Source organism: Dendropsophus ebraccatus, chromosome 3 (assembly GCF_027789765.1).
Source record: "Dendropsophus ebraccatus isolate aDenEbr1 chromosome 3, aDenEbr1.pat, whole genome shotgun sequence".
Lineage (NCBI taxonomy): Eukaryota > Metazoa > Chordata > Amphibia > Anura > Hylidae > Dendropsophus > Dendropsophus ebraccatus.
The window spans coordinates 108,124,814-108,151,044 of NC_091456.1; the positions used below are offsets into that span (position 1 = coordinate 108,124,814).

Here is a 26,231-nt window from a genome sequence, read left to right on the forward strand (position 1 = left end):
ATAAGGCTACATCTATCTCAGAGACAGTTAAAAAGAGCCATGCCCACTGGTGTGACCCACAGAATTGTCACACGATACGTCTGGCAAAGGGGTTACTCTGCATCTCCTCACCGGCTCATTGACATTTTATCTCGCACTCACACTACTGTCTTTTTGATTTTTAAATAATTTCTAATAAAAGTTACATTTTAGCCACTGGGAAATCGGGTATATCATCTAGACTTTAGAAATTGATCTGAGCATATCTATACCTCCCGGTTTGGCAAGGGTTCAATATCCTGACTTTGGACATTCTTAGCATTTGGTGTCTAGGAATACCCTTCATGTATACCTTGTGTACAAAAATATACAGCATTATTGATGTGTCCGAGGAGATTTAAAATTTGAAGTACACAATAAATCTGTGACCTAAAGCTTACACACACACAGATGGGAGATGGGAATACCTCTTTAAGCTATGTTCTCACTGGACCAAAACCAAGAATCCGACCGGAAAAAAAACTTTGAGAACATAGCCCCATGCAAAAAAAAAATGCTAAAAATAGAACAGGGCCTTAGGGACATCAAGCTTAGTTCAGCTGACTGACAACTTCTTGAAAAGCCTGTAATCAAAAATGAAAACTAAATTGAGATGAAAGTACCAAGAACCAGAGTTAAAATACAGCATCATATTTTACTTACACAAAAGTTTGTAAACAAATATGAAATAGCTATAAAAAGCGTCTTCTCTTTATCATCAAATCGCCAGCAGTGAATCACATGACCTGGCAAAAAAAAGTAGTGAATGAGTCAGATCCAGTGGGGTTAGTTTTAGGTTTTCAAATACTGCAGTAACAATAAAATATTTTTGTCCTGCGGGTCAGTACACTTACGGAGATACCAAACTTGCATAGCGTCAAGGAAAACAAATTTGCTTTGCATTGTTAACTTTGATAATTTTTCTTCTACGGCTAATTATGGTTAATGTGTGGTGATCTGTGGATTTTACCTATACCATTTTGGAGTATGTGACTTTTTTCCCCTCAGATTTTGTACATTTCTGAGTACAGAGATACAAAGGGGTAATGGTTGAGTTTTGAATTTTCATCTGTTTTAGTCCCACAGCCTGCACCTGCTAAGCTCCTGAACCAAAGGTAAGCGGGAGTACATTTTTATTTTTTTTTTGCAAGTTTTTAATTTTATCCATTTTTTTCCCTGACACACAGGAATAAAGGAGCACTCTGTGGATTTTGGAGCCTTTTTTTTTTTTTTTTTTTTTTAAGGGCATTTTAGGTTGGGTTTACACTGCTTTTTGCAGTTTACTGTATCCGTTTAATGGAACAAAATGGATGCAAAAATGGATGCATTTTTGTACATCCATTTTTCCATTGATTTCTATTATAAAAAAAACAAACAAACAAAAAAAAAACAATCAAAACAGATCCATTACAGGAACGTATTGGATTGGCCAAAAACAGCAATTTTGGCAGTTTTTAATTTGTATGGGGTTGTGTGTGGTGTAGCACAAATAACACTATAGTTTTAAAGTTGTTACAGAAAAGGATGCCTAATATGTATGTGTTTTTTTCACCCCATTTTTCTGTTACTAAAGAATTATATTGGAAAAGGGCAATTTTTGTTTACACTTGTTTTATTTAAAATTTTTAAATTTTTATTTTTTGTTGCTCCCTCCCCCCTCACAGGGACTTGAACCTGAGATCGTCTGATAATCAGTATAGTATACGGCAGAACATCTGTACTGCCGTGCTCAATACCTGTCAGTTAACAACGTTACACACCAGGCAATCATCTGGCTTCAAGGTGCCAGGCAACCATCAGGTTTGTGTATGTGTACACTGTGCAACACACACACACACACAATCTCATAACAAATATACCGTATCTGCCATGATGCTAGAACGTGCACCTGCTTATGACTAATATATTTATCATTAGTTGTTAAGGGGTTAATTGTGTTAAGAAATAAATACCTCGTTCTTTCTGTAAACATCCTCCTGAGTCATCCCCTATAAAAAAAAATCCTTCATCAAAACTTATCTGATCATATTTTTCAAAATTGACTAAAAGATGTGATGTGACTGGATAGTACAATGTGCTGCCATTGGGTTTCCACTTCTCTGACTGGAAGATTCCTTTGTTGGGAAGCATTTGTACAAAGCAGGTTACTGAAAAGAAAAAGTGACACATTTATAACACAAATAAGTTTAAACCATATGACACAAGTTAGCCTATAATGGTTATGTTCACACGTTGCATGACATCGGCCGTTCTGTGACCTGGCTGGGTCACGGAACAGCCAGTGTCAGAAAATCATCCTGGCCGGTACTGCTTTACCAGCCGGATGATCTTCACTGCAGTTGAATTCGGATGCGGGTACATCCGTGCGCGCCCGCATCTAAATTCGCCGCTACGTTCCATTGTGTGCACTTACAGGTTTTCTACGGCCACTATTCATTGAATAGCGGCCTCAGAAAACTGACATGTCAATTTTTTTGCAACGCCGCTAGGGATCCCAGCTGGAGTGTATACTATGTGTATACACTCCATCTGGGATTCTATAGAGGGCAGCACAGTGAAACTTCAGTATTAATCTCGACCGTTGTTTAAATGGCCACGATTAATACTGAACTTACGTTGTGTGAACATAGCCATAACTAGTAGATTGAAAAACTACATTGTGGGCAACCTGTCGTAATGTACAGCCAATAAATAAAAAAGGAAGGCAGAGATCACGGATCAGCACCGCTACCCTAATTCAAGCTTTGCCATGGATTCTGAGTTTCACCCCTCCATTCTTCTGATATCTCTGGTTTTCTGTTAGTGTAAATGACCAGATCTGGTGCACTGAAGGCACCCTCAATGAAAAGACATATCTGTGCACCAAGGGCTCCTCCAGTGCACCAAAGATGGTCATTTGTGTGATTGCGATGCAAAGCCACTGGTGGAACTTCAGAGCTGGTCTCTAAAGTGACAGGCCACTCAGCCAATCACTAGCTGCTGTGCCGTCCCATCGCGGCCAGTGATTGGCTGAGAAGCCTGTCACTTTAGAGACTAGCTCAGAAGTTCCAGCGGCGGCTGTGGGCAGAAGTGAGAGGAACACTGGGCAGTGTGCACAGGTATGTATAAAGTTTGTTATTTTACACTTAAGGCAAGGGCTGCACGGACATCGCTAACAATGTTGCTGCATTGCTGCAGGAACCGTGTAATAAGGCTCAATAAGCAAGCGCTGATCTAGCATATTGGTGCTCGCTTACATTGGTAATTGGAATGTGTCATGCGGTCCTGCATATAGCTTCCGGTTCCATCATCATTTGCCTACGAGAGTGATGCACCCTGCATTGTCAGCTGTTTGCTATTTCTCTGCCTGGCATAAGTGTATGACATCCTCTGCTGGGAGGCATGGAGCCAAATGCGGTTACTGCATTCTGCAGTAGACTGAGGGTTTTCTCTATATTCCAAGGAATGGTGATACCCCCTCGTTCATTTCAGTACTGTCACCATGACATGATATAGGTGTACTACATAGTATGCGTGGGCTTTATTGACATGATCATAATGTACATGACAGCAGAATTGAAGCATGGGTTCCATTATAATGGAAGTCATAAGTTTGGGTGTTATTACATACCTTTTGGCTTAGTAGGGCCTTTTACACCTTCTTTGCAACCATTCGAGTCACTAAAATATCCATTCTCATATCTCTTTCTCTTATGAGCTACACCATTAGACTGTACATCACTATTCCATGCAGACAGGCTTGTGTTACACACACCATGGCTGAATGAATTTTCACATTCCATCCCAATAATTTTGTTCACACAGGCTGCCTGGATTTTAAAGAAAAAGAAGGGAAAAAAAATTATATATTTATATATATATATTTATATATATATATATATATATATATATATATATATATATATATATATATATATTATATGAAAATAATATATTTTTTTAAGTGTAGCAGTAACTTAAAAATCTTTTGACACATCACATAGATCACCAGATATAGCTGGGTAAAGCATGCAGTTGTGTTTCACTACTCAGCTTGCTGTGGCTTGTTGCACGATTGTAAGAGACATATTACAAGGCCCGATATTGCCAATAAGTGAGCGCCGATCTGCTAGATGGGAGCACACTTGCAGAGCCTATTACACTGCTTGACTATCATGCAACAAGGGCTGCATAGACATTGTTGGCGATGTCCGTGCATCCCTTGCTTTGGTGTAAAATAATAAAGTTATTACTTACCTGATCACGTTACTCAGTGTTGTCAGGCCTTGTTTGTGGGAGTTTCCTAGTCTCCACAGCTGCAGCTCTCGCTTCTGGTCCCGACTCTGAAATTACAGGCCAGTCAGCCAATCACTGGCCATGGTGCTGTCCCATCTCGGCCAGTGATTGGCTGAGCGGCCTGTTACTTAAGAGACAGGACAAGACATGAGAGCTGCAGTTGCGGGGACCGGGGAATCGCACAGCAAAAGGTTGGTGGACACCAGGGGAGCCTGGACAAGTAAGTAATAGCTTTATTATTTTATACACACAATCATCAACCGTGCTATTACATGTAGTGATGCGCAGTCTGCAGTGGATGACTTTTAAAATGAATGTACCATCAGATCCAGCTGCATCATAGAGGGGCGGGGGTTTCCTCCCACTGAGGGTGGGTAAGCCTGCCTTCAGTGCTTCAGCCTGGGCCTGATGGTACATTCACTTTAAACTTGCCAAAAGACAACAATCAGGCGATCATGGGCTCTTTGGCTGATTGTTGTCCTTATTACACGTAAAGAAATGGACCTAATTCGGCCGATTATCACTCCGTGTAACAGGGCCCTTAGTCTATTGTAGGGTATGTTCGGGTATGGTGGGCATTATAGTTGTGCAAAAGCGTGAGGACTAAAGGTTCCTTATCTCTTTGTTAGATGGACGCCCACACAGAAGGATGTTGTAACAGCCAAGATGGGAGATGATGATGAGGACACATACTACTAGTTTTGTTGCGTCAAAGCTGAGAAAAGAGCAGATTCCAGAAATATAAGTGGTGGCAGCAGGAGGTGGTAACGGATGGGATGTGGTGGTGGCGGCAGCAGGAGGTGGTAACGGATGGGATGTGGTGGTGGCAGCAGCAGGAGGTGGTAACGGATGGGATGTGGTGGTGGCGGCAGCAGGAGGTGATAACGGATGGGATGTGGTGGTGGCGGCAGCAGGAGGTGATAACGGATGGGATGTGGTGGTGGCGGCAGCAGGAGGTGGTACCGGATAGGATGTGGTGGTGGCGGCAGCAGGAGGTGGTAACGGATGGGATGTGGTGGTGGCGGCAGCAGGAGGTGGTAACGGATGGGATGTGGTGGTGGCGGCAGCAGGAGGTGATAACGGATGGGATGTGGTGGTGGCGGCAGCAGGAGGTGGTAACGGATGGGATGTGGTGGTGGCGGCAGCAGGAGGTGGTAACGGATAGGATGTGGTGGTGGCGGCAGCAGGAGATGGTAACAGATGGGATGTGGTGGTGGCAGCAGCAGGAGGTGGTAACGCAAGGGACGTGGTGGTGGTGGCGGCAGCAGGAGGTGGTAACGGATGGGATGTGGTGGTGGTGGCGGCAGCAGGAGGTGGTAACGGATAGGATGTGGTGGTGGCGGCAGCAGGAGGTGATAACGGATGGGATGTGGTGGTGGTGGCGGCAGCAGGAGGTGGTAACGGATAGGATGTGATGGTGGCGGCAGCAGGAGGTGATAACGGATAGGATGTGATGGTGGCGGCAGCAGGAGGTGATAACGGATGGGATGTGGTGGTGGTGGCGGCAGCAGGAGGTGGTAACGGATAGGATGTGGTGGTGGCGGCAGCAGGAGGTGATAACGGATGGGAAGTGGTGGTGGCAGCAGCAGGAGGTGGTAACGGATGGGATGTGGTGGCGGCGGCAGCAGGAGGTGGTAACAGATGGGATGTGGTGGTGGTAACAGATGGGATGTGGTGGTGGCAGCAGCAGGAGGTGGTAACGGATGGGATGTGGTGGTGGTGGTGGCAGCAGGAGGTGGTAATGGATGGGATGTGGTGGTGGCGGCAGCAGGAGGTGGTAACGGATGGGATGTGGTGGTGGCGGCAGCAGGAGGTGGTAACGGATAGGATGTGGTGGTGGCGGCAGCAGGAGGTGGTAACGGATGGGATGTGGTGGTGGCAGCAGCAGAAGGTGATAACGGATGGGATGTGGTGGTGGCAGCAGCAGGAGGTGGTAACGGATGGGATGTGGTGGTGGCGGCAGCAGGAGGTGATAACGGATGGGATGTGGTGGTGGCAGCAGCAGGAGGTGGTAACGGATAGGATGTGGTGGTGGCGGCAGCAGGAGGTGGTAACGGATGGGATGTGATGGTGGCGGCAGCAGGAGGTGATAACGGATGGGATGTGGTGGTGGTGGCGGCAGCAGGAGGTGGTAACGGATAGGATGTGGTGGTGGCGGCAGCAGGAGGTGATAACGGATGGGAAGTGGTGGTGGCAGCAGCAGGAGGTGGTAACGGATGGGATGTGGTGGCGGCGGCAGCAGGAGGTGGTAACAGATGGGATGTGGTGGTGGTAACAGATGGGATGTGGTGGTGGCAGCAGCAGGAGGTGGTAACGGATGGGATGTGGTGGTGGTGGTGGCAGCAGGAGGTGGTAATGGATGGGATGTGGTGGTGGCGGCAGCAGGAGGTGGTAACGGATGGGATGTGGTGGTGGCGGCAGCAGGAGGTGGTAACGGATAGGATGTGGTGGTGGCGGCAGCAGGAGGTGGTAACGGATGGGATGTGGTGGTGGCAGCAGCAGAAGGTGATAACGGATGGGATGTGGTGGTGGCAGCAGCAGGAGGTGGTAACGGATGGGATGTGGTGGTGGCGGCAGCAGGAGGTGATAACGGATGGGATGTGGTGGTGGCGGCAGCAGGAGGTGATAACGGATGGGATGTGGTGGTGGCGGCAGCAGGAGGTGGTAACGGATAGGATGTGGTGGTGGCGGCAGCAGGAGGTGGTAACGGATGGGATGTGGTGGCGGCAGCAGGAGGTGGTAACAGATGGGATGTGGTGGTGGCAGCAGCAGGAGGTGGTAACGGATGGGATGTGGTGGTGGCGGCAGCAGGAGGTGGTAACGGATGGGATGTGGTGGTGGCGGCAGCAGGAGGTGGTAACGGATGGGATGTGGTGGTGGCAGCAGCAGGAGGTGGTAACAGATGGGATGTGGTGGTGGCAGCAGCAGGAGGTGGTAACAGATGGGATGTGGTGGTGGTGGCGGCAGCAGGTGGTAACGGATGGGATGTGGTGGTGGCGGCAGCAGGAGGTGGTAACAGATGGGATGTGGTGGTGGCAGCAGCAGGAGGTGATAACGGATGGGATGTGGTGGTGGCAGCAGCAGGAGGTGGTAACGGATGGGATGTGGTGGTGGCGGCAGCAGGAGGTGGTAACGGATAGGATGTGGTGGTGGCGGCAGCAGGAGGTGGTAACGGATGGGATGTGGTGGCGGCAGCAGGAGGTGGTAACGGATGGGATGTGGTGGTGGCAGCAGCAGGAGGTGGTAATGGATGGGATGTGGTGGTGGCGGCAGCAGGAGGTGGTAACGGATGGGATGTGGTGGTGGCGGCAGCAGGAGGTGGTAACGGATGGGATGTGGTGGTGGCAGCAGCAGGAGGTGGTAACAGATGGGATGTGGTGGTGGCGGCAGCAGGAGGTGGTAACGGATGGGATGTGGTGGTGGCGGCAGCAGGAGGTGATAACGGATGGGATGTGGTGGTGGCGGCAGCAGGAGGTGATAACGGATGGGATGTGGTGGTGGCGGCAGCAGGAGGTGGTAACGGATAGGATGTGGTGGTGGCGGCAGCAGGAGGTGGTAACGGATGGGATGTGGTGGCGGCAGCAGGAGGTGGTAACAGATGGGATGTGGTGGTGGCAGCAGCAGGAGGTGGTAATGGATGGGATGTGGTGGTGGCGGCAGCAGCAGGAGGTGATAACGGATGGGATGTGGTGGTGGCAGCAGCAGGAGGTGGTAACGGATGGGATGTGGTGGTGGCAGCAGCAGGAGGTGGTAACGGATGGGATGTGGTGGTGGCGGCAGCAGGAGGTGATAACGGATGGGATGTGGTGGTGGCGGCAGCAGGAGGCGGTAACGGATGGGATGTGGTGGTGGCGGCAGCAGGAGGTGGTAACGGATGGGATGTGGTGGTGGCGGCAGCAGGTTTTGGCTAAAAGCAGCTGACTTGTGAGCCTTGGGCAATGAGAGGGACACATTGCTTCCTTCTACAAGATGTGGCTGCAGCCTGTTGCTGACATCATGAGGGGCGGCCTGAATTTCCTGAAGCAGTGTGAGGAGAGGAACAGTGGGGAGGGGTCCAGGTGGCCACAGCAGTGCTCCAGTGCCATAAAGTACCATATAGTGCCCCCCAGTACACCAAGTCATTTGCATATTGAATAAAGGAGGTCATGCTAACAACCAGCACTACAGGATAATAAAGGTACCATAGACTACACAGCCCGGCCAGGGGACAGAAATAGCCAGCAATGGTGGTAGACTCCATGTTACATCTTGTGGTATAGGAATCCAGTCCTCCTTGTGGCCGCCCTGTAAAGCTGCGCTCCATTCCGGGGAGTAGATGCCATCTGCACACACTCTCCATACACTGCAGCCGCTTCTCCCACAGCCCATGCTGCCCATAGTGTTAGCGAGCCTGCCGCCTCTTACCTACACAGCAGGTCGGCTCCCGGTCACGCTACTTCCTCAGGGGATCCCACAGGCAGCCACCATAGCACACAATGCTCCGTGTCTGTAAGCGATGGGGAAACTCAACTTCCCTAACCGAAACACACTGAGGAAGCGGGCTCGCCTCCCATTGGCCGCCGCGCGGCTGTACGTGGTCACATGACCTCTCACTGTTTACTAGCGACAGGAGAAGAGTATTAGGAAGCCATAGAATGGGAGAGGTTTGTCCCTTCCGCCGCCTCGTATCCCGGAAGTGTAACTAGGAGCCGTCTCCGCCGCCAAGCCGCTGCTCTCTCCAGCTGTTTACTGCACCACAGAGGGGACTGACAGCCAAGCCATGAAGGTCGGCTCGTCGGTGCTGGCATGTAGCTGCCTCGTCATTCAGGTGCTGGGCCTTGCTCTCTTCCTGCGCGGTTTCTTTCCAGTCCCCGTCCGGTCGCAGTCTAGGAAGAGCAGCATTTCTGAGGTTCCTGCAGAACCGTGGGCAGGTAGGTCCTCCTCAGCTGTACTTAGCGCTGTCTACTACGTCCTCATCACTATGCAGTCACGTGTTTGTGCTGCTGCTTGTACAGATATCATCCTCCTGTATCCCCTGTGCCTGCTAGGAATGAGCTGCCCGGCATCCTCTGTGCTGTCTTTGGTGCTGAAATGATCCGGGGTCTAAAGGGCGAACATCTTTTTCTTTCAGATCAACTGGTTTCAGAGTAGGGCTGGGCGATATGGGCCTAAATCAATATCGCGGTTTATCGCACATGTAGCCGCGGTAACGATAATTCAACGATATTATGACACGCCCCTTTTTTCCAAACCACACCCACTTTCCATGTCAAACTGGCGATATTTTGATTAGAAAAAGTAAAAAAAGAACTGAGCAGCAACCCATGGTTAGTCAATTATCATTATTACTATTTGTCATTATTAGGGGGTCTCAGCAGAGACCTGGATGTGTATATACAGGTATACAGCCCAGGCCCGGATTGGTAATTTGCCAGACCTGGCAAATGCCCGCTGGGCTGCCTTGATTTGCAGTCCAGGAGGCCGCCCGGTCTGCACACTTTACTGCATTAATATAAATAGTGCAGAGGCCGCCTGCTGCGCACTGCTGTGCTGAAGAGGGCCGCTGAGAGACACTGAGGAAAGCAGCCACTGACAGTGTCAGAGCAGTGAGGTGCACATGATGCCAGACGCTGTCGGCCCAGAAGAGGAGGAGGAGGAGCAGATCATCTCATGTACAGTAGTGGGTCCCGGTGGCTGTCTGTTGTCTGTGAGTGTCTAGTATAGTGTGTGCTGTTGTGTGTGATGTCTTCTTAAGCTGCTGAGGCCGGGCTGCTCCACTTTCCTGCGACTCATCACTTCAGGAGGAACAGAGGTGCTGTTGAGGTGTTGTTTCTGCTGCATACATCTATGTGTGGTGCCATTTGTCACCATGTCTGTGTGTCTGTCAGTCATTGTGTGTGTGCTGCTGTCTCTGCTGTGTGTCACTGTGTCTATGTGTGCTGCTGTCTGTGTGTGGTGGGCAGCCGATTACCTGAGTGATGATCCCTCCCATCATCTTCCTCCTCCTGGATCTCCTCCACTGGGCCTGCTGCTGGTGAGTTAACCCCTGCAGCACCCTTGTTATGTTTTCTGTAACTTAAACTGCAGGGGTTAATGAAGTCACTGTGCCATGTGCACCCCTCCCCCACTTGAATACATTGGTGTGTGTGTGTGTGGGGGGGGGGGGGGGATGGGGGGGGGTTGCAGTGCAGGGGTCACTTAGTTCCTTATACTTTGCACTGCAGCACTCTTATGTATTCCAGGGGGCTGCACATTTCACAGTTACTGTATTAATCCCTGCTATACTATGTATGTACTGTATATATAACATCCCTTCCCTATATAGTGTATACATTGTCTGCTCTATCATATGTGTGCTTTATATATAACATCCCTCCCCTATATAGTGTGTACATCATCCCCTATACCCCTGCAATTTATTAAAGGCACTGTGCCATGTGCACCCCCTCCCCCTCTTGAATACATTAGGGTGCTGCAATGCAGGGGTTACTATATTGGGGAGGGGGGGGGGGCACATGGTACAGTTACTGTATTAACCCCCGCACTGTATCACCCTTATGTGTTTTTTAATAATTTCTGTGAAGGGCATTATAAGATCAAAAATACTTCAAAGTTTCGCCAGTATTTAAGGTGTGTGAACATAGCCTAAAGGGAGGTCATCAGACCCACAGGAAGATCAGAGTACATAGAGTAAAGGCCATGTTCACATGGCGTAAGACACCGGCCATTCTGTGACCCAGCCAGGTGACAGAACGGCCGGTGTCAGAGAAGATCATCCCGGCCAAATGTCTCATATTGAAAATAAAATACAAGTTTTTAATCCACATCAGTGCTGAAAAAAAGTTTTTGGGATACATAGAGTAAATTAGACATAAAAATTCGCAAGTAAATTGCTTGTGTGAAACCGACCATATTTTTATACATTACTGCGTGAAACTGCAAATTTTGTGGGCTGGTGGGATTTGTGTGCCAGGGCTGCATTTTGGTCCCAGTCCGGCCCTGATACAGCCTCTACATAATGTGTATACACAGGGGGTCATATAGGAATACATGTGTATAACTATAAGGGGGGGGGGGGGGGAGGGGGGATAGGTGCATATGACTATATGGGGGGGGATGGATTGGGATGTATTACTGTACAGGAGGTACATAGGGATAGAAGTGCATGACTATACGGGGGGGGGCAGACAGGGGTGTATGACTATACAGGGGGGGCGGACAGGGGTGTATGACTATACGGGGGGGCACACAGGGGTGCATGACTGTATGGGGAGGACAGGGGTGTATGACTGTATAGGGGGGCGGACAGGGGTGTATGACTGTATGGGGAGGACAGGGGTGTATGACTGTATGGGGAGGACAGGGGTGTATGACTATACAGGGGGGCCGACATGGGTGTATGACTGTATAGGGGGGCGGACAGGGGTGTATGACTGTATAGGGGGGCGGACAGGGGTGTATGACTGTATAGGGGGGCGGACAGGGGTGTATGACTGTATAGGGGGGCGGACAGGGGTGTATGACTGTATAGGGGGGTGGACAGGGGTGTATGACTGTATGGGGAGGAGGACAGGGGTGTATGACTGTATGGGGAGGAGGACAGGGGTGTATGACTGCAGTCCCCCCAGTAACAGTACAGGACTGTAACATAGGAGGAATGGATTGGCTGCAGCAGGCAGGATACCACACACAACTATAAGTTATCCTGCCTGCTGCAGCACATTATTCCTCCTATGTTACAGTCCTGCACTGGTACTGAGGGGATGAGATGACAGGTCAGCTGCTCCCAAGTGCTGCTCCTCCACCTTCAGCTCTGACATGGCCGCCTCCCTGCACACACAGGACAACGTGTGCAGCGCTCGCCGGCCGGGTGGACGAGACTGGTCCGGGAGGGGGGACCAGCACAGTCCCGTCCGAGCGCTCCCCCCCCCCCGGCCGGCGAGCGCTGCACACGTTGTCCTGTGTGTGCAGGGAGGCGGCCATGTCAGAGCTGAAGGTGGAGGAGCAGCACTTGGGGGCGGCTGTCCTGTACTCCCCTCAGTGTGCTGGGACGCCGGACGAGACGGGTGGTGGGCGCATGGACGGGACAGATGCGGCAGGACGGGGCCTCTGACCGGACGGGAGGAGAGGGCGGAGAGGTGCGCACCCGGGGGTGGGGGGGATGGGGGGGGTCGCTTGGAGCAGACAGGGGCGGGCGGCATTGTCACCTGGGCCCTGTTGCTCCTCCCGCTCCGATACTGGCGTTCCTGCACATGACGTGCAGCGCTCGTGCCGGGCCGCTTGTGTGCGCGGGGGGCTCTGAGAGGACGGGTGCGGGGACATAAAAATACAAAAATACCGCAATTACCGTCCTGGCTAAGTTGAAGTCGGTTAACCGACGCCAGTGACGGTATCGGTATTTTTGCGGTATACCGCCCAGCCCTATTTCAGAGTTATATAGATTTGTAATTTTTTCTATTTAAAAAGTCTTCCAGTACTCATTAGCTGCTGTATGTCCTGCAGGAAGTGGTGTTATGATATCAGTCTGACACAGTACTCTCTGCTGCCACCTCTGTCCGTGTCAGGAACTGTCCAGAACAGTAGCAACTCCTCATAGTGCTTATAGATTTTCTCTTTTGTAATTTGTTCTTAAAAAAACCTAATAAAAACATTGAACCAGAAAAGCTCTCCTGCTCTGGACAGTTTCTGACATGGACAGAGGTGGCAGCAGAGAGCACTGTGTCAGACTGGAGATTCACCACTACGCCCTTTTAGAGGTAGAGCTTTCTTGGCTGTGGGGGCCACAAACAAGGGCCAACCAGCAAGACCAGCCGCTCATTTGCAGTGCCTTCACATGGGATGAAAAATCGAGCAGATGGTCTACAAGAACAATTCTTGTATATATTTGTGCTGTCGTTTTTCAGATCACAAGCAGCAGTATATACTTACCAGCCATGCTGCTTGTGCCTTCAGGTCCTTGCACCAGCTTTATCTTCAGACCCTGTCTCCTCCGGCTGTCAATAATTCCAGAGGAGGCAGCGGCCTTAAAGTGACTGTACCACCAGGCCCAGGCTGAAGCACTGGAGGCGGACCGACCCACCCCCAGTGGGAAGAAACCCTAACCCTAGCCCCTCCATGACGTGACTCCATTAGAATCAATGGAACCCTATCATAGAGGGGCTAGGGTTTCCTCCCACTAAGGGTGGGTCGGCCCGCCTCCAGTGCTTCAGCCTGGGCCTGGTGGTACAGTAGTGATGTCACGATACCAAAATTCTGAGTTCGATACCGATACTAACTTTTTTTATTTCGATACTCAATACCAGTTCGATACTTAGTAAAGTATTAAAAAAAAAAAAACCCACAGTGGTAGAAATATAATACCCCCTAGAAAGCAAATATAATAAATCGGAAATGTTATCTATATTCTTCAGGTCCGCACTGTTACAGTGATAACAATTTATGGACTTTTTTTTATTTTATGGCATTAAAAATAAAATTTACATTTTCTAAATAATTGTGGTTTAAACTGTCCTATTCTAATTCAGCTATCAGGCTATGCTGGGGGTTGTAGTCTTGTAATAGTTTAGCTACCGGTATGCTGGGGGTTGTAGCTCACCGACAGCCACAGGCTGGGAATACTGTGAGATGCAATAGAATCTAACAGTCTGTATACTTGTGATTATCACCACTATCCAGAGTCTGATACAATAGCTGCAGCCGTCACCATCACCAGGGACTGTGCCCAGATTCTATTGTATGCACTAACAAAGCTCTGCTAAACCAGGTGCCACGATCACTGATACAGCTCTGCTAAACCAGGTGCCATGATCACTGATACACTAGTCATTATCATTAATACAATTCTGCTCTTCCAAATAGCCTGATCACTAAAACAGCTCTGCTATACCAAGCGATCAGACAGCTCTGCTGCACCACCCACCACTAAGACAGCTCTGCTGCATCACCCACCACTAAGACAGCTCTGCTGCTATCTGCACTAGTTACCAAGATTGTGGAGGAAGAGAAGAGGAGGTTACACAGGATCGCACACACTAAAGCCGATCTTATCTGCTCCTCACAGCCCCGGCCACCTCCCCCACCTGCAGCCGGCTGGATCCTCACATGTGTTGCACATCCCCCAGCCTCTTCTCCCGGATCTCACAGACTCTGGCTCTCCCTCTTCAGCCTCCCGACCTCCAGCCTTCTCCGTCCTCCTCCACCTGACCTCCCGCTCTTCCTCTCCAGCCTTCTCCTCCTTCCTCCTCTCCCTCTCCAGCCGCTCTCCTCCGTGCAGCTCTGGCTCCTCTGCATATATCATCTCTCTGATAACAGAATCTGGCAGAGCCGGACTCTGTTATCAGAGAGACACCAGCAGCGGGGGTCTGTTACACACAGTAGCCGACCCCGCTGTATATGGAGTGGGCTCAGGAGGGGGGTAATGCCGCTGTCAGTGTGACAGCGGCATCTATACACTTAAATAGCCGGCACTAGCAATAGCTAAGCGTCGGCTATTTGAAATTGGCGCCAATGGGAGCGGAGGGAGGGAGAGCAGAGGAGGAGACTGCAGGGGGCAGGGAGAGGCACATAGAGAACACGGCCGGCGCTCAGCTAGCCGCCCACCGTGTTCTCAGCTTAACTTAAAGTTTTGATACCAGGAAATCCTGGTATCGAAACGTTTTTTTGCCCGAAATATCGATAGTAGTATCGATATTTCGGTGCATCGTGCATCCCTATGGTACAGTCACTTTAAATTACAGCAGTAGACGGAGAAGCAGATGCAGCATAGTAACATTGGTAAGTATATACTGGTTGTGATCTGGAAACTAACAGCATAGATTTGTGTGTGTGTGTGTGTGTGTGTGTAACCGCCAAGTTGGTTGTGGTGGTGGTGCAACAACTCTACATGGATGATGATGGCGCACATTTTTGGAAAGCTGCTCCTTGAAGACTGTATAAACTGGAACAATTATTTTTTTTTTAACTGTCCTTGCGCTGGCTGTATCCTCAGGCCCCTCCTCCTCCAGCTGTCAATCATGCTGGAGGAGGCAGCAGCCTGAAATTACAGTATTGGCCGAAGAACCAAATGCTGGATCACAGGCAGAGTGGAAACACTGGTAAGTATAGACAGCTTGTGATCTGAAAACTAACAGCACGGGTGCGTGGGTTTGTAAATATCCATGCTGTCAATTGTCCCAAAGTATATAACATTAGAGGAACTTTGCAAATGGTATAGATTAAACTTTTACAAAAATTTTTTTGCTTCCACCCTCTGTGCAGACTTTTTGATAAAAGCTATAAACAGTCTTCTCTTTTTTTTTTTTTCCAAATATTTTTATTAGATTTTTCAAACAGTCTTCTCTTTTATACTTATCCTCTTTTCCTTCCTTTTGTCTTATGCAACTTGGATTACCACTTACAGTTTGTCAATGCAATTATCAAAGTTAATGGGGTTTTCACTGTAAACTGATGGGTGAGCAGATGTAAAAATGTTAACTGGGAGTTCTTATATTCTTTCCAGGTAAAACATCTAACTGGACGCAACTTCCCCATCCTCTGTTTAAGAGAGCAGTCATTCTCCTCATAGATGCATTGAGACAAGACTTTGTATTTGGTGCTAAAGGCAAAGAAAACATGCCTTATATAACACAGCTTATAGAAAAGGGACCAGCCATCAGCTTTATAGCAAAGGCCACAGCTCCAACTGTTACAATGCCTCGCATTAAGGTTAGTACTTTGTGGATTCCAAATACTTCATTGTGCAAGTTTTACATACTTCTGGGTACATAGGGTCTTGTGCATCCATGGATTTTTCATGGACAGCCCATTTATTTCAAGGGCACATTGCAATTAATTGTTTCTTTTAGCCTGTAGCCTGGCGGTGACGCCGTAGCGGAGCCGAGTTGGCGGTGACGCCGGCGATTGCGATAGGCGGAGCTTGTCGCGGGTGATCGTGGGGGTGATCGAGCTTGCCGCGCGGGGGGGGGGGGGTTGTGAGCTTGCCGCGGGGGGAGCAGATTGCCACCGGGCGGGGGGCGGGGTGTGTGTGTGCTGTGGGTGAGTGCGGAGGCTATGCCGCGGGTGAGTGAGGGATGCCACAGGTGATGGGCGGGGGGCTGTGTGCTGCGGGTGAGTGCTGGACACAGCCCTGAAGCTCTGGACACGGGGTGAGCTCTGGGCTGGGGGTTACCGGGTGGCTGCTGTTAGAGAGGGAGACAGTGACATCTGCGCTGATCACTGTCTCCCTCTCTAACAGCAGCCACCCCATCAGTGTTCTCAGTCACTTCACTGTGCTGGGACTGAGGACACATGATGCCGTCTTGGAGGGTCGGGGCCAGGAGCAGGGAGCGTGTCGGGTTGGACTGAGGTCTGATGATTCTAAGCAATCCGTGGGGGTGTGGGCACCTAGATAACAGCAAAACTGTGCAGAATCCATAATAACTTTGTATTGGAAAGATGGAAAGCGACGGGTGGGCAACGTATTAATGCAAAAATAATTTTGGGGGGAATACCCCTTTAAATGACCGAGAATTGCCCTAGTCGTATTGCTGATTTACGTTCCTACCTTGATTCTGTGTTCTGTAGTGTGTGTGTGTGTGTGTGTGTGTGTGTGTGTGTGTGTGTGTATTCCTAAATTGTTGTTTTAGCTATGAAATGAAATGTTTCCTATTCTATGTCTCCAGGCGTTGATGACTGGCAGTATACCTGGCTTTATTGATATTGTAGTGAATCTCAATTCAGCTGAACTACTGGAAGACAACCTTATATGGCAGGCAAAGCAAGCTGGAAAAAGAATCGTGTTTTATGGTGATGACACATGGATAAAACTTTTTCCAAAGCATTTTGTGGAGTTTGATGGAACGACATCATTCTTTGTTTCAGACTTTACCGAGGTACAGTAATAACTTGAAATGTTTTATTTTTATCAATGTTAAAATTAAAATGTGAAGAAGAAAAAAGAATTATGATTGTATGTATTTTCTCCTTTATTGTTTTTTTCAGGTTGATGATAATGTCACCAGGCATTTAGATGACGTTTTAAAGAGAAATGACTGGGATATGCTGGTACTTCACTATCTTGGATTAGATCACATTGGGCATTTAACCGGACCACACAGTCATTTGATTGGGCCCAAGCTTTATGAAATGGATCTCGTCTTGAAGAAGATCAACACTGCTATGATGGCAAAGGCAAGAAGCTTCCTTTTATATTTTTTATGTGTCAATATGTTTACACTTTTTAAGACTATCAATGTGTTTTTATATTACACCCCTTATACAGAGTAATTACATAACAATTAAAGGGGTAATTGTAATGTATGTTATGTATGTGAATGGCCCCCTTCACAGTGTTCACCACCCCCCGCCCGTGGACCCGGAAGTGTAGTGCATTATACATACCTGATACGTGTCGACCCCCGTCTTCTGACAGTGATGTAATCTTCGGGAGGCCGGCCGACCCGCTCATGCCGCCCCCCCCCCTCTGCCGCGTCATAACTGTGCTCAGCCACGATTGGCTGAGCATAACTGTGCTCAGCCAATCGCGGCTGAGCAGCTGATGACGTGTGCCGCGTCATCAGCTGCTAGGCCGCAATTGGCTGAGCATAACTGTGCTCAGCCAATCGCGGCTGAGCATAGTTATGACGCGGCAAAGGGGGGCTGGCATGAGGGACGGCAGGAGCGGGTCGGCCCGCCTCCTGAAGATTACATCACTGTCAGAAGACGGCAGACGGGGGTCGACACGTATCAGGTATGTATAATGCACTACACTTCCGGGTCCAGGGGTGTGGGTCGGGGAACACGGGGAAGGGGGCCATTCACATTCATAACATACATTACAAAGTTGTATAACTTTGTAATGTGTGTTATTTTGTGAATAATTTCTTAGCGCCGCACTACCCCTTTAAAGTGTATCATATAAACTTCTGACATGTTTGTATTGGTGGGTGTACAGGTGCTGAATCCCCCACCGATAAGTAGAACAAAGGGGCAGATGAGCACAGCAGTGAATACTCTCAACTCCACTCCCACTGCTAAAGTACTTTATCAGTGAGTGCAGAGATGAAGGGGTCTCACCTCTCAGCCCCCCCATCGATACAAACTTCTGACATGCTGCTATGACATGTCAGAACTTTGTTTAAATGACAGGTGCCCTTTAAATAGCAGTTACTTATTGGGAGTGTTACAGCAAAAACATGCATTTTACTGACCGAGAGAGGAAAAGAGACATTTTAAAGGGGTATTCTGGTTATAAGCAATTCTCAGCTATCCATTAGGTCAGTGCTTCTCAATTCCAGCCCTCATTGCCCACCAACAAGTCATGTATTGAGGATATCCCATACAAAGTACACCTGTCATAATACCTGATACATGGAGTACAATTTTATCACCTGTGAAATACTAAGGAAATCCTCAAAACATGACCTGTTCTTGAGGCCTGAGGACTGGAATTGAGAAGCGCTGCATTAGGTGATAACTTCAGAATTGGTTGGGGTTCATCTACTGGAATCCCGACTGATTGTCAGAACAGGGAACAGCACTTTTTCTAACCTCTTAGGGTCTGCATTTTTTCCAGCAACATTTTCATGTTATCCCCACCTCCCCACCCGCCATGCCACAGATAGTAATAATGCCCCTCCTGGTAAGTATGTGCCTCTTTTAGGTAGGTGCCCCATAGTAGGTATATTTTCCCCCAATAAGTGGATAGGTGCCAATCCCCGTATGCAGTTGTTCCCCTGTAGGTAGCCAGGAGCCTTCTAGTAGGAAGATATTCCCAACCCAATAGGTTGTTTTTCCACTTGTACCTGGTCAGATATACCCCTGACCCAATAGGTAGAGAAGTGCCCCTTTCCCAAAGCTAAGGTCTTGTTTTTCTCCCTGTCTTTCTCTACACGACAGACTTAATACAGCCTGTGATCCACAGGGTAAGTGACATAAGGAACCAGCATTTTCTCACTGTTTGCTTTTTCCCCTACAAGTGGCACAAGAGCCGAGGATTCACAGTACTACCTAACACTGGCAATTTATTATGCTCAGTAAGGTGTTGGTATGTGATTTTGATCTATTATTATGCATGCATGTAACGCATCAGGAAGCATTATTATATATATTTTTTCTTTTTAACTACAGAATGAGGATCCATCCATCCCCCCAAGTTTAGTTGTTGTTTGTGGTGATCATGGCATGTCAGAAGCAGGAAGTCATGGGGGATCATCTGATGAGGAAGTGCAGACCCCACTTGTGTTAATCAGTTCAGCATTTCACAACAAAGCAGGTATAAACGAGATGGGATAGTTACTTTATAAACACTACTGTTAAGGCCGTATTACATGGCACAATAATAAGGGGGAGACTATTACACTTTCCTACAGCAAGTGGGGAACAGCTGGAGGGGCTGTGGAGAGCAGTGAGATCCTTATACCTATTGAAGCACACTGTGGCTGTAAAAATCGTGATCTTTCAACATGTTGCAAGATCACAATCAGCCAACATTTTGCATGTCGGCTAATTATGACCTTTCAACATGTCCTATTACACGAAACGACCTGAACGTCCTGAAATCGGCAAAGTAAGGCCGATAATTGTTTTGTGTAATAGGGCCTTTAGCAAAAAAACAAAATCTCAAACTCACTGGGCTATGGAGACATAAAACAAGAACTGTTACATGTAATCCGCATGTTTTGCTTCATTCTCTAGCTTTTCTTTATTTCTCCATCGACATGACAGAACCACCAGAGAGAGGGACTCCGCTCCCAAGGGACAGGAAACCTGGAGAATAAAAGAAGAGGCCCTCCTCTCCTCCCTCAGTGGTTTCTTGTCCCTGCGGGGAGCCTGGAGATGAAGCATGCTGGAGCTCCCTCTATTCCCTGGTGCTGCTGTCGGCCGAGGGGGAGACTCAAAAGGGCCCTGGTTGCATCCAAAAGACCGCACTCACCCCTTCAGAAGGCCGGACAATGGGGCTTGTTGGACTCCGGTCAGAGGCTCACGCGTGTCAGTGAATGCGGCAGAGAGCATGCATCCGGCCAGCAGGAGGATTTCTGGAAGTGACGCACCGCGGATCCTCGCGCTGCGGAAGTGTCGTCAGACGCCGGGCGCTTGGCAGTGCAGGGCGGCCCGGCAAATTCAAAACGCGCGATCGTGCAGGGGTGAGGTGGTGGCCAGCATTCAGCGTTCCTGGAGCCAGCCAACATGAGCAGCGAGGGGAAGAAGGATGCTCCTGGCCCAGCAGAAAAACCCAGGGTAATGAGCCGATGTCACAGGAGGGTGAGCTGTATCTTTCTTAAGTGTATTACTTATACTGATGGATCATATTGTTTTGGTAGGAGGAGGAAGCTGGAAAATCTAAATCTGCAAGGAAAGATTGTAGGATTTGCAGAGGGAGGCTGCCTGCTGATTGTGAAAGACCAACATGTGAATCCTGTGTTTAATAAGATGGTGGCAGCAGAAACACCAAATATGTCTTCCTTTTTGTCATCTATGAAGTGAAACAGCTTCTTCCTTCTACTATATACTATAAATGTATATATGCATAGCGATATATAATGGTCTGATAGTTGAACAGCACTCTTAGGGAATTTCTTTCTGTTTCTCTTAGGGATTTGATCAGAGAGGAAATAAAAAAATCCCTTAAGCATGCGCCTTCTGTGGCTACACCTCCCACTGCTCCGAGTACCTCTCAGGAAGCAGTAGTCATTACAGAAAATAATTCAGGAGGAGGAGGAGGAGGGGGCTATTAATGAAACAGAGGCTGAATATTCAAATGATGAAGCTACTGGAAAACCTTTGTTTGCAGTGGAGGATGTGGACGCTTTAGTTAAAGAAGTGCGCTCCACTATGGAGATTGAGGAGCAGAAAGAACCTAAATCCGTATAGGATATTATGTTCAGTGGCGTAGAGTGCAAGAAAAGTAGAGTGTTTCCTATTCACGAAACCGTGTCAGCACTAATTAATAGAGAATGGGTCAAACCAGATCGCAAAGGGTTTATTCCATGGCCAGTAAAAAGGAAGTGGAAAATTCATCCTGGGATGATCCTCCTAAAATAGACGCAGCTATTGCGAAAGTGTCCAATAAGTCTCAATTGCCCTTTCAGGATTTGGGGACACTTAACGATCCCATGGACAAAAAAGCGGACAGCTATCTGAAAAAGTCCTGGGAAGCATCTACGGCTACGTTTAAGCCAAACATAGCCAGAACTGGTCTGGCGATGCGGCCTCAAAAGCTAAAATATGTAGCTTTCCATGCGAGGGAGAATTTCTGTTCGGATCAGCAGTGGACAAATTACTAGAGAAGGCAGGAGATAAGAAGAAGGGATTTCTCTCCTCCTTTCAGCCCAGCCATTATAGATCCTTTCGTCCCCAAAGCAGAGGGGGATTCAACAGAAGAGGATCGGACAGAGGAGGAAGAGGTAGAGGATCTGGTAAATCTGGTAAAGAGGCTACCTCTTCAATTAAAAGTCTAATTCCTACAAAAAAAATCTTCTGCCCAGTAATTCTGGGATTAAGGTGGGGGGTAGACTAAAATTTATTGCCCAGGAGTGGAAGAAAATTTGTGGCAGCTCCTGGGTCCTGAGATATATTCAGGTGTGGACTTTGACGTTATCTCCTAAACCCCCCCCCTTCCCCACACACACACGATTTGTAGTAACAAAGAGTCAAATGGGAGATGTTGGGGAAAGGGAAAGAAGTGATTTCTCTTATAGGCAAAAACGTTCTTATCCCCGTACCACAGAGTGAGATTGAACAGGGGTTTTACTCTACACTTTTTTTTTTTTAGTTCAGAAACCCGATTTATCCTTTATGGTCATTATTAATTTAAAACCCCTTAATAAATTTTTGAAATATCAGAGGTTCAAGATGGAAACCATTAAGTCCACAATAAACTTGTTGCAACGAAATTGTTTTATGGCTTCTATTGATTTAAAGGACGCATATCTTCATGTGCCTATCCATAAAGACATATCCATCAAAAATATCTGAGAATTGCTGTAAGGATAAATAACCTGTGTCACCTTCAATTCCAGGCTCTTCCTTTTGGAATTGCGATAACCCCAAGAGTGTTCACCAAAATTGTGGCAGAGATGGCAGCACACATTCGGGAAGGTCCAGGTTTGTTCATTTGATACCTGGATGATTTTTTACTTGTAGCTGGGTCAGAGCAAGAACTCAATACACAAATAACAAGAACTTTAAGTATACTAGATAAACTAGTATGGATTGTAAATAACGAAAAATCTTTTTTATGCGCAGCTCGGGAAAAAAGGTTCCTAGGAACATTAAACTCATCTTTTCAAAAGTCCTACCTGCCAGAAGAAAAAATCCTCAAACTAAAGGAGACAGTAACCTCAGTGTTAAGAAACCCCAGAATTACCATCAGAAAGGGTATGTCTCTGTTAGGCTTATTTACTGCAGCCATCCCAGCGGTACCCTGTGCCCAAATCCATAGTAGACCCTTACAGATTCACCTCCTTGAAGTATGGGACTGGTCTCCAAAGGGATTGGATAGAAAAACAATCATCCCCCAAGAAGTTCTAAATAGTCTGTCCTGGTGGTTGGTAAGGGAACGTCTCACTGTAGGTCTAAGTTGGACTGTTATTTCCCCAATTATAGTCACTACTGATGCTAGCCCTAGAGGTTGGGGGGCCCATTTAGGGTAATTAGACTTTCATGGTACTTGGGATAGATCGTTTAGAGATAAATCTTCAAATTACAGAGAGTTGGCAGCAGTATTGGAATCCCTTGGATCTTCTAAGGACTGTGCAGACTTGGAGGTGGAATCTAATGTATGCTTTCCCACCATTGCCTCTTCTTCCAAGAGTCTTGAGGAAGATAAAACTAGACAGGGCCAAAGTGATTGTAGTGGCCCCCTTTTGGCCAAGGAGGGCTTGGTTTTCTTGCATGACCCAAATGTCCATGTCAGACACCTGGGTTCTCCCGGACCCTCCGGATCTTCTTCTACAAGGACCAGTTCCACACCCGCAAGTAGCCAAGCTCCACTTGACGGCCTGGCTCTTGAGAGGTTAATCTTAAAAGGTAAAGGTCTGTCGGATGCGGTCATCTCGACGTTACACAAAAGTAGGAAGCCTATAACCTGTAAAATTTATTTTAGAATTTGACAGGCCTATTTCAATTTTGTAGGCACTCATGCGATTGACTTTGACAAGCCTAACCTGGCCAGGATTCTGGACTTCCTACAAAGAGGACTAGAAAAAGGGCTACTTTGAAGGTACAGGTCTCGGCTCTAGGAGCATTATACAGTCATCCTCTAGTGAATCATCCATGGATTATTTAAAATTTTTTTTAAAGCCATAGCTAAACTGTGTCCTAGAGTTCCTAACAAAGTAGCCCCTTGGGACCTTAATACAGTCCACTCCGCCTTAATTAAAGCTCCCTTTGAACCTTTAGCAGAGGCATCGCTAAAGTTAGTAACACTCAAAACAGCCCTGTTGGTAGCAATCACATCAGCCAGGAGGGTGAGTGAGATGATACATATCTTGTCCTCTGAACCCTACACTAAGATTTTGGTGGATAGAATTATACTTAGTCCTGATCCCGCTTTCTTACCTAAAGTTTCTTCAGCATTCCACAGGTCCCAGGAAGTGGTATTGCCCTCTTTTTGTGATGGCCCCAAAAATGAAAAGGAGAGAGAGTACAATTGTTTAGATGTCAGGAGAGCAATCCTGACTTACTTGGAAATTACAAAACCTTTCAGGAAGTCTAAGAGCCTATTTGTACAGTTTTCTGGTCCAAATAAAGGAAATAAAATATCTAGAGGTACTCTAGCTAGGTGGATCAGACAGGCTATTAGTCTTTGCTATACTTCCTCGGGTCTCTCTCCTCCTCTCTCTCTTAAAGCTCACTCCACACGAGCGGTGTCAGCATCTTGGGCAGAGAAAGGGGATGCCTCCTAGAGCAGATCTGTAAGGCTGCCATCTGGTCTTCTCCTCACACTTCCTTCTAGCACTACCGTTCGGATCTTTTCTCTTACTTCTGATGTCTCCTTTAGAAGGAAGGTCTTACAAGCTGTAGTCCCACCCTGAATTCCTCTCTGGTATTCTCTCTGGTGGTGCTGTCATGTCGATGGTGAAAACCGTAGTTACTCACCGGTAATGTAGTTTCCCCGGGTACATGACAGCACCGCTACATTCCCACCCTTTAATATTCTATTTCTCACTGGGTGATCACTTAGGGGTGTTTCTAGTAGATAATATTATATATAAGGAGAGTAGAACTCTGATTAGTGAATAATATGTATGACTATTCGATTATGGTTTCATGTTTATGGTTTTGTATGATGTACATATGTGTGAATAAATTTATAAGGCTCTCTTCAGTCTCGGATATTCACTGAGGGAGGAGAAGAGGGCCTTTCCTTTTATTCTCCAAGTTTCCTGTCCCTGGGGGGCGGAGTCCCTCTCTCTGGTGGTGCCGCCATGTACTCGGGGAAACTACAATACAGGTGAGTAACTACGTTTTGTTTTTTTTTCCTCTTATTGCTTTCTGAGTTCCCAGCAATGCTCTTCTTGGCATGCTGCCCAAGCTCTGCCGCATGCTCTGCGCTCGATGTCCTTTCCCGGTGCTCTTTCTTCCCTCTTGCACACTCCCTCATCTCCTCTTAGTCTCTCTTATTAGCTATTTTACATAACACTACTTTTTTTTTGGGGGGGGGGGGGAGGCAGATTCTGTACATTTACAGTTATGCAGAGGAAGATTAACATGGAAATTCTGCAAATTATGTGTGCAAAATCTGCAACACTTACAGTAGCAGCAAAGTGGATGAGAATTTGAAAATCTGCAAAAAAAAAATCCACACAATTTGCAGTGAGTGACCTGCAGTCTGGATTTTAAATATACAGCATATCAGTTGTGTCGGACTTGTCCACAAATAAAAAATATGCATATATAAGCAAATATGCAAGTGAAACTTCAGCAAGTTAGACATGTCTAACCTGTTGATATGTCCCTATAGTGCTTGGGCTGCTGAGGGTGAAGGTAGTTTTTTTACTTCACCCTAGGAACCAGTTCCATGATATTAGGAGTTTATTCCATATGCTAATAAGTCGTTTATATACACTGGGGTGGATCCGCCTCTCTTAATCAATATGAGCAGAGCAGGCCATATCATGAAAATGGCATGGTAAGAAACATATCTTCACCCTCTGCTCCCTGTGCACTTTAGGAACATTGCAGCAGATTAGATGCTTCTAACCTGCTGGTAGTTTCCTTTTATTAGCCTTGCTTCAGATAACTATTCATGTTCAGCAAAATATGCAACTGCGGAATTTAAATGCATTGAATCTTTTACTTCGACATATTTGTACTAAAATCTATTTGTACTAAAATCTACAGTGTCACATCCACAGCAAATCTGAATAATTTGTTGTGGTATTAAACTACAAATTGGTCATTCACATTGTTGTTGTATTAATGCAGCCGGGTTTTCCGTCCATGTAGCCATAGGCGTAAAGGTTTGGATTATAATTTCGGATCCATGCTGTCACAACCTAATGTTTGTGCAAACTTTATTGGCCTAGTATGGTTTATTGACTTTTTTTTTCTTTTTTTTTTTTTTTTTTTTTGCTTTTTAGGTAAAGAACCTGAGGTGATTCAGCAAACTGATTTGGCTCCCACTCTAGCACTAGGCCTTGGGCTGCCTATTTCCATGGGCAGCTTAGGAATGCTATTACCAGCAGTAGTAGAACATAAGACCATGAGAGAACAGCTGCGTTTTTTCCATTTAAATGGTTATCAGCTTTGTAAACTCCTGAAAGAGAATCTGAAGACATATGAGAAAGGTAGGTCTTTGAAATGTACCTTGTTTTGTCTAACTTGTTCTTTAATTCTTAACTTTAAGAACATTAAGGGTGTTGTCCAGCAACCAGTTGTTGCTGCCATTTTTTTTTCTTGCATTTGCAGTTTTTCTTTTTGTTATTTCCAGTAATAAATGTCATCAAACTGCACCTTATCTGATACCTCATAGAAAAGTT

The 26,231-nt window shown here is 47.2% G+C and overlaps 1 protein-coding gene across 1 annotated transcript in view; it reads left to right on the forward strand.

The window, feature by feature from the left end:
* The first annotated feature begins 8,705 nt into the window (after positions 1 to 8,705).
* PIGG (phosphatidylinositol glycan anchor biosynthesis class G (EMM blood group)) overlaps positions 8,706 to 26,231 on the forward strand; it is a 42,390-nt gene continuing 24,864 nt past the window's right edge. Inside the window, exons 1-6 of the mRNA XM_069962472.1 lie at positions 8,706 to 9,203; positions 15,770 to 15,975; positions 16,932 to 17,141; positions 17,251 to 17,439; positions 19,378 to 19,522; positions 25,833 to 26,039. Coding sequence (XP_069818573.1) covers positions 9,053 to 9,203; positions 15,770 to 15,975; positions 16,932 to 17,141; positions 17,251 to 17,439; positions 19,378 to 19,522; positions 25,833 to 26,039 — 1,108 coding nt within the window. The 5' untranslated portion in view covers positions 8,706 to 9,052. The remainder of the gene's footprint in view (positions 9,204 to 15,769; positions 15,976 to 16,931; positions 17,142 to 17,250; positions 17,440 to 19,377; positions 19,523 to 25,832; positions 26,040 to 26,231) is intronic.